Source organism: Lolium rigidum, chromosome 1, assembly GCF_022539505.1.
Source record: "Lolium rigidum isolate FL_2022 chromosome 1, APGP_CSIRO_Lrig_0.1, whole genome shotgun sequence".
In the NCBI taxonomy this organism is placed as follows: domain Eukaryota; kingdom Viridiplantae; phylum Streptophyta; class Magnoliopsida; order Poales; family Poaceae; genus Lolium; species Lolium rigidum.
The window spans coordinates 138,081,357-138,095,955 of record NC_061508.1 but is presented as its reverse complement, the minus strand read 5'-3'; the positions used below and the strand labels follow the sequence as shown (position 1 = coordinate 138,095,955).

Here is a 14,599-nt window from a genome sequence, read left to right as displayed (position 1 = left end):
CAGGAAATTTGGTGGGTCGGTAGCTGATGGATTCTCTAGAGGGGTCAAAGGCAGTGGTGTTCGATCATCTTTGGACGGGATTCCATTATCTTTCGTGATATCGGTAGTTTCTAGGCGGAAATCGCTAGGGAGGGGATCGCCATCGCGGGGTCGGGAGAGACAAACAGACATGGCCGCTCTGGTTGCTTTTCTTTCAGTTACTGTACACAGAGAGTGATATGTTCCCAGTAAACAAATAAGTATGCTATATCCCAACTTCAGCATAAAGCAACCTATAACACATCCGTGCCACTACTTTCATTTCTTCAAAGAAGTCCTGATTCAAATCTTGACTCCACGGTTTCTTTTAAATCGTGAAGGGCACCATAGTAGGCAGAATAAACATCGCAAATGGTTGTAAGGACAGATGGAACAGGATCTCATGACCATACACATGGTCGAGGGCACCTTTTGCCACATGTGACGGCTTTTGTTTTGTTAGTGCTAGCATATAAACAATATTTCACTATCATTTTTGTAATCTTTTTTCATATTTGCCTGTTTTTACACAAATAGCATAATTTCTCGGGTGGAAGAATAATTCATTGATATGATACGCCCCGGACATTACATTGTCAAGCACTCCAACTCCTAACATGTCGACTCAGTCTCAAAACTTGGAGAACCAATCTGAAGTTGGAAATGGTGAATTCGTCAATCTCAAAACTTGACCTGTCGACTCAGTTTTGCGAATGAGTACTTTGTTTCTTAAAAAAATGTCGGATTATTCCAACTTTAAGAGCCTCAGCCTCTTCATCTGAGCATTTTTTTTAACACCGATTAATGGAACCAATGATGAAGGCATGCATGTCGGGAATAGCATGAGACGCGAAAAACAGCCAACGGCAGGCTCCTAAATTCTGGTCTCGACCCCCTCGCAGGAATACCAAGACGAGTAGACGACGTATTGGCTCCTGTAAAGACGCGACGTATTGGCTTCGACATTATTAACCATCTAATTAGTGGATACTTAAACACTGCAAGTCTGCAACAGATCCCAGATTAAGAGGCTATCGACCTCCTCACCTCGCACAAAGAAATGGCGGCCGAATCTTGCAACCCAGACCTCACCGGCGTCGTCGACGACTTCTACTTCTCAGCCCTCGCCCACGCTCGGAACAACACCGACGTCGCTGAAGACGATGAGCTCTTCCCGATATCCGACGAGAAGTACGCCGCCGAGCTCCAGCTCCAGGAGGTGATCATGTCATCCGCCATCGCGGCTGCCTCCTCGGCGCGCGCGCTGCTCCCAGCACGTCTCGCTGCCAGCACCAGCAGTAGCGCAGTCCCCTTCATTGTCATAGGTGAGTGCTCGTCTGCCGGTGCCTCTTTCTCTTCGACCTCTAGGCCCAATGCCACCCCCACGGCGGCCTCGGCGCTCGTGTTTTGCAAGATCTGCATGGACGCCGTGCCTCCGTCGGACGCGCACCGCGCCAGCAGCGGCTGCGCGCACGCCTTCTGCACGGCGTGCCTCGGGGGCTACATCGGCGCCAAGATCCAGGATAGGATCGCCGACGTCAAGTGCCCCGAGGAGCGGTGTGCCGGCGTCCTCGACCCGGCGCTCTGTCAGGACATGCTCCCACGGGAGGTCTTCGAGCGCTGGGGCGCCGCGCTCTGCGAATCCATGATGCTCGGCGCCAAGAGGACCTACTGTCCGTTCAAGGACTGCTCGGCGATGATGCTGGTGGACGACGCCGACGATGGTAATGTCTCACAGTCGGAGTGCCAGGTGTGCAGGAGGCTGTTCTGTGCCCGGTGCGGCGTGCCGTGGCACGCTGGCGCCGACTGTGCCGCTTACAGGAAGCTCGGCAAGGGTGACAGAGGCAAGGAGGACATGATGCTGCTGGAGATGGCCAAGGGGAAGAAGTGGAAGAGGTGCCCCAAGTGCCAGTTCTTCGTCGAGAAAACCGAAGGCTGCTTACACATTACCTGCAGGTACATAGCTAGTGCTAACATTATTCTTGTGTTTGTTGCATAACTTGCATTGCTTTTGCATAATAATGTTTGTTGCTGAAATTTCTAATGGTTCCTTCTTTCATGCACAGGTGTAAATTCGAGTTCTGCTATGGATGTGGCAACCAGTGGGGCGGGACTCATTCTAGCTGCACCACAGCATGAGAGGAGAACACGAGACGCAAAGATTATGACGGAGTGGTGCCTCTGCAAACTTTGCATCTTAGAAACTGAATTTTCTTGGAATGGAGAAAATTTTCCAAGTTCTAAGGAGTTGAAACCCGTTATATGTGGGTTTGAGTTATACTATTTTCTTGTGATTCGAACAGCGATGTAGTGCTAAACCGTGGAAACATGAAGCTGGATTTCATCTTAGATCCCACTTAAATCTAATGTCCTGATTAATAATGCTTCATTTTTATTCTGGCATTTTAGACTAAACTAGTTGAATGCCCGTGCGTTGCTACGGACCTCCAAGTTTTGTACCTCACCACACAAGCAAACATAATGCACATGAATATTCCAGCATTTCAATAACATGGGTACATAGAATGTTTATATTCATAGTTACTCAATCAAAGACGAGAAAAGGATAATGTCTACAATGTTGCTTGTGAAGTTCTACCAAACAAATTTAAAAACTGGAGCAATAATAGGAGAAAAAACCTGCATCAAACACAACAGGATGGAAAGCATCAGACAAGGTCGAGATGCACGATTATGAAGAACGCGTCCAGTAGCACGCCATCCTTCTTACTGTCATTCATTTCGTCACGCCTCTTCACGTTGTCTACCACCTGCTATTATTTTCTAAGTAGGTGAAGGTGGCACATGATACTGAATCTTGATTCAAGATTGCATATAGTGTGAGCCTAGGTAGGCACACAATGAAGAAACAGGAAAATGGTACATGTTACTTTGATGGATCTTCCCATCACATTCAGAAATTGTATTTATAACAATAATTGACCATGTCAAGTTTCTATATAAAATCAGAAGTAAGCAAGGAGGAAACACAACAGATGCAACAACATATATGTGTACCATTAATTAACAAATCTACCGGTAAAATGAGCAGAAATCATGCATACGAAAAATTAAGTTCAAAGAAAAAAAAAAGCGAAGGGGCCGAATTCATCTAATTACAACATGGAAGGGTAATGTGTATTTTAATGCAAGAATATGATTTAAAACGGGATGACTGAGCTTAAGAGTATCAAAATGGCGTTCTAATACGTACCACATCAAATCTCTTTGAAACAACATGTTATGATGCATAAGAAGTGCTTCACCACATTCCGAGACTTGTACCATATATCCCTGTCATTTTCACAATCAAAGTAAACAATAAATATCATGGGGTGTTTTATAAAATATACAAGTCTACTCAGTAAAACCTATTAAAATTTACCCTCCGTAAAGTCATTATCTTTTTCTATTGGCGAACACAAAAATTATATTTTAGCATTGAAAGTTTGAAACATCAAAACCAACTACTGAATAGTGATCTGCTGAGGAATATGAAAGTTAAGCGAGGTACTATGTTCTAAGTTAACATAACACACCTTTTATTTTGGCAAAATCGTACATCTATGGATCAATGAAAAACACTAAACCTAGTTTAAAACCTAAGCAAATTACCAAACCTTTGCAAGACCCATCATGACACACTCAGGACATAGCATTCTGAGTTATTTTATACACCCATAAATACCTAATTCTACAGCTTGAGAATATACGCAATATATTCGAGCTATATAACTGACCATCAGTGCTCCTAAATATCCCAATTGGGGTTCAATAAATAAAAGTATTCAATTGTCATGTGAGAATAAGATACTCCGGTAGAAGTTTTCATTTTCTTGGCTTCCTATTGAGATATACACCATTGTATACCAAACAAATTGTACTGAAAACATGAAGATAGCATTTTTTCGTGAAGAAAAACAAAAATAATTTTCATTGCCCTACTATTTATGGATCGCCTCTCATATAGTAAATGAATAACACGTTACCAGCTTTCTTACAAACAGGTAAAGTGTATATATATATTTCTTATAATAGGTACCCAGCATTAACTGTACACCATTGTCCAGACCTATTTACAGTGATGGAGATAGGAGCTTCAACAAAAAAAAGGTTAAATATCTCATCAGTGAAGAATGCCATTCTTATTATTCCAAAAAAACGTTTTGTTCCAGCAGGCTTCAGCAGCATACTTATATCGATAGCTACGTGAATAAGTGAGCAAAAATTCTACTACTGTACATACACAGCTCGTGTAAACAGAAGGATCAGTTCAGATTTGGTTCATGTATACCTTCACCAATATATGTAAGCTTTCATACCGATGTTGATGACGTCAGTCTCCAGTCTCCACCGTTTTGCTTCCCCTGAATGGCTGCATGACCGGAGAACATCTAGCAAGCTAGGCATTACATCAACCACAGTGTCAGTATTACCAAGAAAACACAGAGCCTCCAATGATTCTGCATACATGCACATAGTAAAAACAATTGTCTTGTTGTCCAAATAGCTATGAAAAACAGGTCATAGAACTGCTAAAGGTGCTGCATGAGACCCTGAGCTGCTGGGTTTTCATGCTGGGTACTAACGATTGGATACAAGGTGTCTTCGGATGGAAAGAAGATGTCAAGCGCTCCATGGCAAGCTCCACATAGAGAAGATCCATGTGTCTTGAAAATTAACTGTCGAACGATTCATTTGTGATAGCACTCCCTGACTTTTTAATTTAGTAAGTGAAATGTCACAAATGATTCTGCATGGGTCAAGTAAAAATAGATGCTTCTATCCTCAAGCTTGCTCTTGCAGCTTGTTTTCTTTTCGGATAAGCTCGGCCCATGCTGTTTGCATTGTTAGAGAAGCAACGGTTACTTATACTTAACTAAAGTCTGCAAGTGGCTTCAGTTGATGCATTATATATAATGTCTCTGTATAATTTTAGTTATAAATTTCTCTAGAATTTGAAATTATATATATGATTATATGTAACATGCAGGTTCGCATGATTATAAATTTCTTTAAGAAAGACAGTCAGGTGAAACAACTGGAAGACTGGTTTTTAAGTTTCGGAGAGAGTCGTCTACTGTTCTGTAGTCTTAAGTCACTGCACATACAGTTTTTCCATAAACTTAGAGGTCTCCCAGCAGGTTTAAAGCATGTTGCTCTATGTGATTTTCATGTCAACCACCGATGGCAAGGACCACACACTGACAGCTATGAATGCTTGGGATAGCGTACTTCACTGATCTTGTGTACATCTATAATTGCACACTATTATATATGCCATAAATCAACTACCGCAAGTGATGTAAAAGCATTTTAAGAGTGCAGCGCATGTATGTGGATAATATGGCGAAGCACAAACAGACCAAAAGGAAACAAATTGTTGAAGATGATATGTGTGCACAGAAATTCACTGAATTTGTTTTGATAGCTGGTTTATGAAACTTGTTTTGATGGCTGGAACTTCATATGAGCTCATCGAATGCTGCCTAGAAACAGATAGAAGCCAACAACTATGCATCAAATTGACAGAAAAACAGCAAATATCGAACGTGCTAACATTATCATGTAATTGGAGTAACAAGTAATCCCAGAACGATTATGCCCTAGAAATCATGCATTTCCTGATGTGTCAGTTTCCAATTCTCACATCTATACCTTCCGTATGCATAATTGTGGTTTAAATTTGAAAATGTGCACAACGATATGCAGAGATGGTAGGTTCAGAATATGCACTTGAGGTACCTTCTGTCTGCAGAGATGGTAGCCCACCGCCTTGGAGGAGAAGTACGCCGTCGAGCTGGGTGAGGGGTACCCGCGTCCTCGCTGCGGGAAGGGAATCTTCTTCCTGGAACACGGCATCCGGGAACACAGCGTCATGGAGGCCGGCGACTTGGAGGCAGGGCGAGCTGGGTACAACAGGCGGCGTCGGCCAGCGCTGGGACGGTCGGCGTCCACTATGGAGGTGAGGGGCATCGACGACGACCGAGCTGGGTACGTTGGGGCGTTGGCCTGCATCGTTGGATTATGATATGAGTATTTCTACTTCCTCTGTCTGGAAAATGTAACATGTATTAAAAGACAAACATATATGAAAAATTGAGTTTATGTAGCAGTAAAACACACAGTATCCATAACAGCTCCAACAAACTATAAGAAGTCTGGAAGGTGAGCAATAGAAATTACAGTACACCATCTTAAACATAAAATAACGTACATGATTACCCAACCAAAAAGTACACAAAATTATGCAGCCATGTAACATAACACTCAAAAGTTGATTAATATACTCACTACTGAAAATATAATCTTTTTTAACACACACTATTTACATATGCAGCCCTCTTCTGTAGATGGGGAAGATAGATTCACCTACAGAAACACATAAAGTTTAGAGTGAGTTCTTCAAGATAACTAAGTTATTCTTGGACAGGATTGTGCGTCCCAGCCAGTCAAGTTTACTTCCAATAATTAAGAGTCAAAGGGAGCCCCCCACGCTTCGTGTAAATCAAAACAAGCGAGCTGAAGAGAACATAAAAACTATGCTAAAACATGGATGCAGTGACAATGTTGTTCTCTTGCGACACATGTGACCTGTTTTATATGCGATATCTAATTGGACTTGATTGATAGAGTGTCAAGTCAGGTTTGGGTTGCGTGTATGATGGTTAAGGTGGACGGCGATATCCAATTGGACTTGATCGATGGAACGATTTATTTGAGCTTCATGGAGAAGAAAGATAAGCTAATTAAAAAGTAGAAATGCTTTACTTGGTACAAGCAGTTGACCATTTATGCATAACATCGCTAGCACTGCATATGTGTAAGCCATCTTAAGGGGTATCAGAAAGGAAAATCAATGCATTCGACCAGTCGGAAGCACCTAACCTGATGCACAGAAAACGGAAAGGAAGGTTGTTTAGCACCTTGGCCAACCAATGGCATCAAGAAACAGTGCGTGCCTACACCACCCATGGTTGCTCTGTTGCATTCTGCTGAAGCTACAGATTCATCAATTAAATCACCATATCACAATTTAGACGAGAAAACCTATCTCCTGTCCAATATCAAATATGATGGCATATATTAGCAGAAAGCAGTAATCTGAGGATACAAACTGTGCTAGAAGAGTAGAAGAAAAAGGAATAAATGTTCATGAGATGCAGTCCACCACACTAAAGCACCACCCAACATATGCGTTTCCAGGGGTTCATGATGATTATTAGAAAAAAGAGGAAAAGGAGAACGAAGGGAAGACAATATCTCACCTCATCCGCTCGGGCTGTAGGACGGGATCGGGCTGGAGGTGGTCGGCCAGGCAGCGGGCCTCTCGCGCCTACCATGGGACGACCCGGCGGCGGCGCTCGGCCATGCCGTCGAGCTGGTCGTGGGGGGGCGACAAGCGGGAGGGAGCAAACGGCGCGGCGGCTCGAGGCCTGGGGGCGGCGGTGGAGGGCAGGGGCTGCGATGGTGGGCCGGCCGCGAGCGTGCGGGCGCGCGAGGAGGGTCGGGCCGGAGCAGGCGGGGGGAGGGGTGAGGCGGCATCGGGACGAGCGAGCTCGACGGAGGGCGGGGCTGAGCGCTGTCCGGGGGCGACGGTCTGCGTGGGAGCTCGGCGGCGGCGTTCTGCGTGAGAGGCGGCGGCGGGGGTCAGCTGCGTGGGGCGCGTGGGGACGACATATGACAAGCGGCTAGGGTTCGTGGGGGGAGGAGGTCGGGCCGTTGCTTCCTTTTTTTTTGGGTTTTCCGAAGCGGTATTTTCACTTATCGGTGGCACGGGCTACGTAATTATCAAGCCAAACATTAGATCGACTAACCGCGCCGTTGGATGTAGATTGAACGGTTAGGATGTTCCCAATCTCCTCACCAAACGCGTTGTATGACGTACGACCAACTGGAATATAATAGTAAAGATTATTTTGTTAGCGAAAAAAAGTAAACAATTGTGTTCTTATATTCTCATCAAACCCTCTTATATATTACCATGGAATGTTATTTCACTTGACAATGGAGTTTTCCCATGAACGATGGGACGTCCTGATCTACCAATCTATTTTCCACAAGTTTTATTTTATGCATTTGCAACATCTTGGTTTAACAGTTGTTTTAACAAGGTAGGGTGTCCAGCACCCTAAACTGCATTCAACTCATAGGCATTGTATATATTGAAATGGGCATTGCTACAGAGTGCGCGGGCACGTTTTAGACTTCCACGGTGCTCCTCCCCAAAACAGAAAGAAGCATGCCACCCTGTCCCACGCGATCCAAAAATAGAAAGTCATGTTCCCACTTGCTCATCCGGTATTTCTCCCGAATAGAAGTAATTTGCTTCTCTACTTTGTCGTCACTTGAAAGGCACGATAAAGCAGAACCGAAGCACTAGGTATCCCTCTCCCACGCCTTGGGTCCTTCGTGCACCTTTTTCTTTCCACCAAAAGTCCATGCCCGAAAAAATAGAACAAGTTCAACCTCAACAGAAAAGCACATCTAAATGAATCTACCTCCTCTTTGTTTTCCTGTAAATTATATCTCAGTAGTACACACAAAATAATATAGTGTTTCACTTTAAAGACATCCATCATTCAATCATTTTTGATGTAAAGTAAGCCACAAAACTTCCATCCAGAAAAAAATAGTTTTTTTTTTTTAGCTCCAGTAGGAATAGTTACATCTGAAATAAACGAAAATATATGAGAGTTACATCGTTTTATTGTTCTAGATGTAAGAAATTTAAGAGATAAACTTACATACGAATAACATAATTGTTTTAGAAGTTCCACAAAAAGATAATATTTTACATAATCGTAAAATACACCCAGAAACATATAATTACTTAGTTTTTTGGAGATGTTAATTAGAAATCTACACTACTTAAAAAGAACGAAGTTCCTCCGTTTTCTGCCACCAATTTCGTCGTCGTCGCCCTCTTGGGCCTGGTCGAGCTTCATCTTCGCCCCTTGGGCCTGGCCCATATTCGTTCTCCACTTCCTTCCGAGCGACCCCACCGCCGCTCCCTCCTGCCATGGTGCGCCGCCTCCCTCCGGTCCCAAGCCGTTGTTCCGCCGCCTCGGTCCAACCATTGTGGCCTCTCGTGCAGCCGTGCAGGGGGTGGCCGGCATCCTGCGGCGGCACCCGCTGCCCACGCTGTTCGCGTGCGGGCTGCTGCTCTTCATGGGCGTCGAGTACACCATCCCCGATTCCCCATGGTCCCGGCCGCCGCGCCGCCGCTGAACCTCGGGTTCGTCGCCACCACCACGATGCACGCCCTCCCACGAGCTATCAACCCAACGAGCTAGCTACGCTCGGCCCCTACCAGCGAGATCCGCTGCCGATCTAGGCCCCTGTGCTGCTGCCTCACGAGATCCAGGTCTCCACCGCAAGGTCGAGCTCCGGGCGCCTACAGATAGAGGAGAACCAAGTCGAGATCAAGACCTTGAACCATTACGACCTCAATTGCTGAAGTGTGGAGTCAAGATGGTTTAATTGCTATTGTGGATGTCACGCTTCAATTACTGCACGTACTTGATCTAGGCCTCTAGGGAAGACGTCAAGGTAGAAGCATAGAACATTATACCGGCGATCAACTCAGTCAACACAGGATACTGAATTCAGGTATAAGCCATCGAAAGACATGTTCTCAATTTTTCAAGACTTGCGTCCAAGTGAAGTTTTCATTAACGTGATTGAGTAGTCTTAACCGTATAGGAATCATACATAAACAAGCAGCAATGTTCGACAAAATTACACGTCCAGGAATCATTGTTGCTAGACTTTTAATAGAGTTTCCCTTCTCCATATTAATGCGCCTGATTTGTGTTATAGATGTTTTGGCTTGACACTGCCTTCAATTATTTTTAATACTATTTTCTTTGCAAAGCCAGAAACAGGCTTAACTCAGACTATTCTAGCGTTGGGGTTGTGGCCGGCTGGCTGCTGCCGCATCATTCCAGGTTTGACCTCCTCCGTCGAACCCCCCGATGGATCGCCCAAAGTAGTGTTTAATGTTGTGATTATTCTTGGAATTGCGTGGTTTGATCGGTTGGGTGGGTGCAGCGGCGCTGGACTACAAGGCGAACAAGCCGATGGTGATCGACGACATGTAGGTGGCACCTTAGCAGGCCAGCGAGGTCTGCATTAAGATCGTTATCACCAAGCTCTGCCACACCAAGAGGTCCATGGCGAGGTGGTGGGTTTTGGTATCTGCAGGCTGAAAGGATCTTGCTCGTGGAACCTCTTTCAGAACTGTTGGCTATAAAAACTGAAGTAATCTCTATCATGTGTTGCACGTTTGGCCATCTATCATTTTCTTTGTGCTTGTTCAAGGTGTGCAAACAGGTAGGCCCAAATTCAATTGATTGTCAAAATGCGTTACCATTAGCTTTTGTCTCGGTTTTGTTTCTCATTCTTGGTTACATGTACATCTTTTGGTTCTAATTCTCAGTCTTGAACTAGCTCTGATTTCATAATCTTCAACTAGCTCTGATTTCAAACCTATTCTTACCAGGCTATGGGTTGTATTCGTTAGTTCACAAGAGGTATTACAGAAGACTATTGTGTTTGTGCTGATGCCTAGATCAGGTACTTCCAATACATTATTGGTTTGCAGACTGTAAGTACTCATGTTTGTTAAGCCTGTAGAAGTGTAAAACTTCAGAAGAGGGTGAGTGCATACAGATGGAAGCGTCATATCCAATGTTGACTTGTTATGTTTCTTGGACCATATATATAAATTTGTTCTTGCTGGTATGTGGATTTCCTAATATTAGGTGCTAATTTCTTGGTCATTAGTGTTGTATAATCTGAAGAGAAACAATAATAATCAGCTTTGCTATATTTTTTAGATTCGGCAATGGTGCATAGAGGTGGTCCAAATTTACTCTAATCCTTCCTCAATGTATACTGATGGCGGGCAGATTAGTTCAGGGAAGTAGTGATTCCAATGATGCTGATGTCAAGGACATATTGGATGAGGGGACTGTTGGGAAGAGTGAGAACGGATTGAGGATGAATTCAGGTGGTGATACATATGCCGAATCTATTTTACTACTTCAGAGAGCGCAGGAATCTCTTGACAATGGTATGTCTGAATTCTCACCCAGTTTATCTTCATTCATTAACCAATTCCTGAATAGTTTGTTCATTCAGACAAATGTGGCATGCCAACTGTCTATATGAACCAAAAAAAAAATTGGGTGCAGTTCATCTTCCTGCGTTTGTAAGAAGTGTAAGATCAAACTGATATTTATTCTTGATGCTTGAGAAATACAAGTCATGCTTCAGTTATTCTGATGTTTTTTATTTCGTTTTCTGGAAAAACCTAAATCTGTTATATGAACCATCAATAATTGACGTTAGAAATGATGCTGGTAGGGAATTTGTATTACTTAAAAAATTCTATGTCTAATATGATCTGTTTGTTCATAAATCTGGTTGATTTGATAAAGCAACCCAGGAAAGGGTCTTGTTGTTGTTCGTCGATTCTGCAGCAAGGGAGCTCTGAAGCTGCTCCCGGGAGTGCATCCATGGCAGTTTTTGTTCGGCTGCCATCCAAGATGGTTGAAGGGCGGCCACTCCCACCCTCTTCATCGGCCACGGTTCTCTCCGGCCGACGATTGAATGTGAAGAACAACCTCCAGGCTGCCATGCCAAGATGGAGGCCCCTCTGCTCCGGTACAGTTAGCTCCCGATGCTTCGCCCCAAGTGGTTGGAGGTGCATTTGGCTGTGCCGTGGTGCTCCGACGTGGTGGTGAAGGAGCTGGACCTGATGGCGTTTCCAGATCTAGATCTAGGTTCCTCCGCGTATATTGTCTGGACCTATTTGTAATTTCGACTTTTAGTGGTCCTTCTTGTATTTGTTGCACCACCGCTATGAATGAAAGCTTCTAGGTCCCTTTGGGACCTCCCCTGTTCAAAATTTTTTTTACCTCTGCAGAAGGGCTCCTATGCTAATCATTGCTCCGTTGTGTATTGCAGAGATTCAAAACTCTGTGGTGGTCAGGAAGGAATCAACTGATGATTTTGATGCACATGATGATGGATGGAGCGAGTTTCTCCACCTTGAGGAACCTATGGAGGAGGGAAAGGGAAATGATCTCGAGTCAAAACTGGAACAGGCATCAACACTGATCAACGAGAAAGATTCAAGAATACTTGAACTGGAAGCCCTCGGCAGGACAAGGGTGTGGAGATGTGCAATACAAAGTATCAACAACCTGATCTTGATCAACTTCTCCAGGAGAAGATGGAAGCCAAGATTCAGTGCGTCATCCTGACGAGAGCTTCTCAACCCTGGGCACCCTTGGCCGGGGACCGAAGAGCTCTCTATGAGCAGCAGAAATGTCTGCTCAGTGACTACAAGCAGCTCGAACTCAAACTAAGTCCATCAGAGAACCGGGCAGCGATACTAGGAGAGATGGTAGAGAATTTGGAGGCGCTAAGCCAAAAGAGCTCTCAGCGAGTCTTGATTTTATTTTTGGTTCTCTTCTAACATTTTTATGATCTTTTTTTACCTTGTTGGACTGTTGGAGTACAGTTGCTAAATAGTTAACAAATTTGATTAGTTTGATATGTGGAATTCAGTGGCGCAAATATAAGTTATCACGATTTTTTTTACCAAATGATGTGTTTATTGGACCGAGTCATAATGAAACACTTAGCGGTTGCTTATATTTGAATAATAATTTAAAAATATTTTACCAAATGATGTGTTTATATTTTAATAATATTTTGGTTTGCTTATATGCATCGTTGTCCCGTGGCAACGCACGGGCATATTACATCATTGCCCTATGAGAGACACATGAAATATAACGTAGACGGATTATTTTGCACAAACATACTGAGTTGTACCATGCTCTACTCTGATAGAATATATCGCAGCGAAGTCTTCAACACTTGACTTCAAGTTTGTCTCCCAACAAGATTTGATATGCACAAAGTATATATAGAGCTGAGTCCAAAGTAGGATTTACGAGCTCGAATTGATTCCTTACAAATGGCCACAAAACCAAATTCAAGATATTTGTTGTCTTGAGAGCCTTGAGTGCTAACTTGTAAAACATGCTAACTACTTCAACTGATTTATCATTGAAAAGCTTCTTTCCTTGTGTTAGAAAATATAAAGTAGTGTGCCATGTGAGATATACATGCATATGATTTCTTTTGTTCAAATATGCATATATGTGGTTTTCTATCTTTTTTATATCTTTGAAATGAAGCTCTTGTATTATATTATCTGAAAGTGGATTTATTTAATATTCAGTTGCTTTGCTGCAACAGAAATGAAGAAGATAAACAAAAGAAAGAGCATCTGAATCAAAGTGAAGGCCGCTGACGCTGGCGAATGGTTGGGGATAGAGAAGAGGAGCAGAGTTGTTGCCGCTTTGCCGGTCTCAGTGCTGGCCGTGTGGCCAAGAGGGAGCTTGCGACTCTAGCACATGCCGGCTCGAGGTGCCTCGGGTCTTTGTATGCAATTCTGCAAGGCAACCATACACGCCGCTTCATATACGGAAATAAATTTTACCAGTACATGTCTGATTGGAAGTAGTGCAAGCATTGCACCTAGAAGAAGTTAAGATGCTTGAATCTGTAAGTAGTCCATGTTCTATCCATTATTTGTGTATTGCATCACCGTGAGACAGCAGTATGCTCCTCAATCACTATAGCTGGATAATCTACTACTAGATCCATGAAATTTTGTGCATCGTTATCATTCCCCTGATACATGTTTGACGGCCTCTTCCATAAATCAATGCTCTTGTGGTGTAACAATATATGACTAAATAAAACTAAGCATATTGCATAGTATGTACTATGTAGCCTCCGGTTACACTCATGTATCTGTTGATATGGTTTTCAAACACAGGGCCATGTTGAGGACTTTATCTTCTTTCTCAGAAATTGCACTATGTGTAGATGCAAATATTTAATGGGCATTTACTTGTGTGGTTATTTCAGATGTTCTTCACTTGGCATCCACATTGTCGGTGCCTAGGCAGCATGAATACGAACTGGATTTTAAAAAGAATTTTCGTTTCCTAGCACAAATCATATGTTTTTTAATATTTTAATTAGTTCAAAACTTATTTAGCATTTGATGCAACGCATGCAAATATAGTGAAGTCAAATAAAAAGTCAAGGACGTATGATGTTAAAGCATTTGAATTCTATCTGTGAAGGAAATTAAATGGTTAAATGGAAAAGTCTGATCAGTTGAAAAATTGAGAGAAAAAATGCTTAAAAATGCAAGCATTGAAAAAGTTGAAGATATCCAAGTTATAAAATATGTATTGCGCCAAGTAGTTTGGAAGCCTCCGTGAGACAGATTTTTACTCTCCCGTTGCAACGCACGGGCATATTTACTAGTTTCATAAAAGAGGCAAGATATTACATGGAACTGCAAAAAGTTACATCTAGGGATCAGAATTGTTTTAGAAGTTTCTCGAGAATAATAAAAGAAAAACTACATCCCCCATATGTCAGCAGACCTAGAAATCATACCCCATCTCCATCAAGTACAATTGGAAACAGGCTCTCATTTGGGACAGAATATGAGGTTGCCAACGTCAAATAGCAGAAAATC

General features: G+C 43.1%; 1 protein-coding gene, 1 long non-coding RNA gene and 1 pseudogene across 2 annotated transcripts; 2 read left to right on the top strand and 1 right to left on the bottom strand.

The window, feature by feature from the left end:
• The first annotated feature begins 1,078 nt into the window (after positions 1-1,078).
• On the top strand, positions 1,079-2,157 carry LOC124651990 (E3 ubiquitin-protein ligase RSL1-like). The gene is made up of 2 exons (XM_047191012.1): positions 1,079-1,974; positions 2,085-2,157. The coding sequence occupies exons 1-2, from the start codon at positions 1,079-1,081 to the stop codon at positions 2,155-2,157; spliced, it is 969 nt and encodes a 322-aa protein (XP_047046968.1).
• A 618-nt stretch (positions 2,158-2,775) lies between these two features.
• On the bottom strand, positions 2,776-5,889 carry LOC124682446. Its single transcript, XR_006996286.1, has 3 exons — positions 5,764-5,889; positions 4,313-4,420; positions 2,776-3,312 (listed from the first exon to the last, which is right to left on the bottom strand). It is a non-coding gene; the product is annotated as an uncharacterized LOC124682446 (long non-coding RNA).
• Positions 5,890-10,535: 4,646 nt separating this feature from the next.
• On the top strand, positions 10,536-12,505 carry LOC124651981 (annotated as a pseudogene).
• The last annotated feature ends 2,094 nt before the right edge of the window (positions 12,506-14,599 follow it).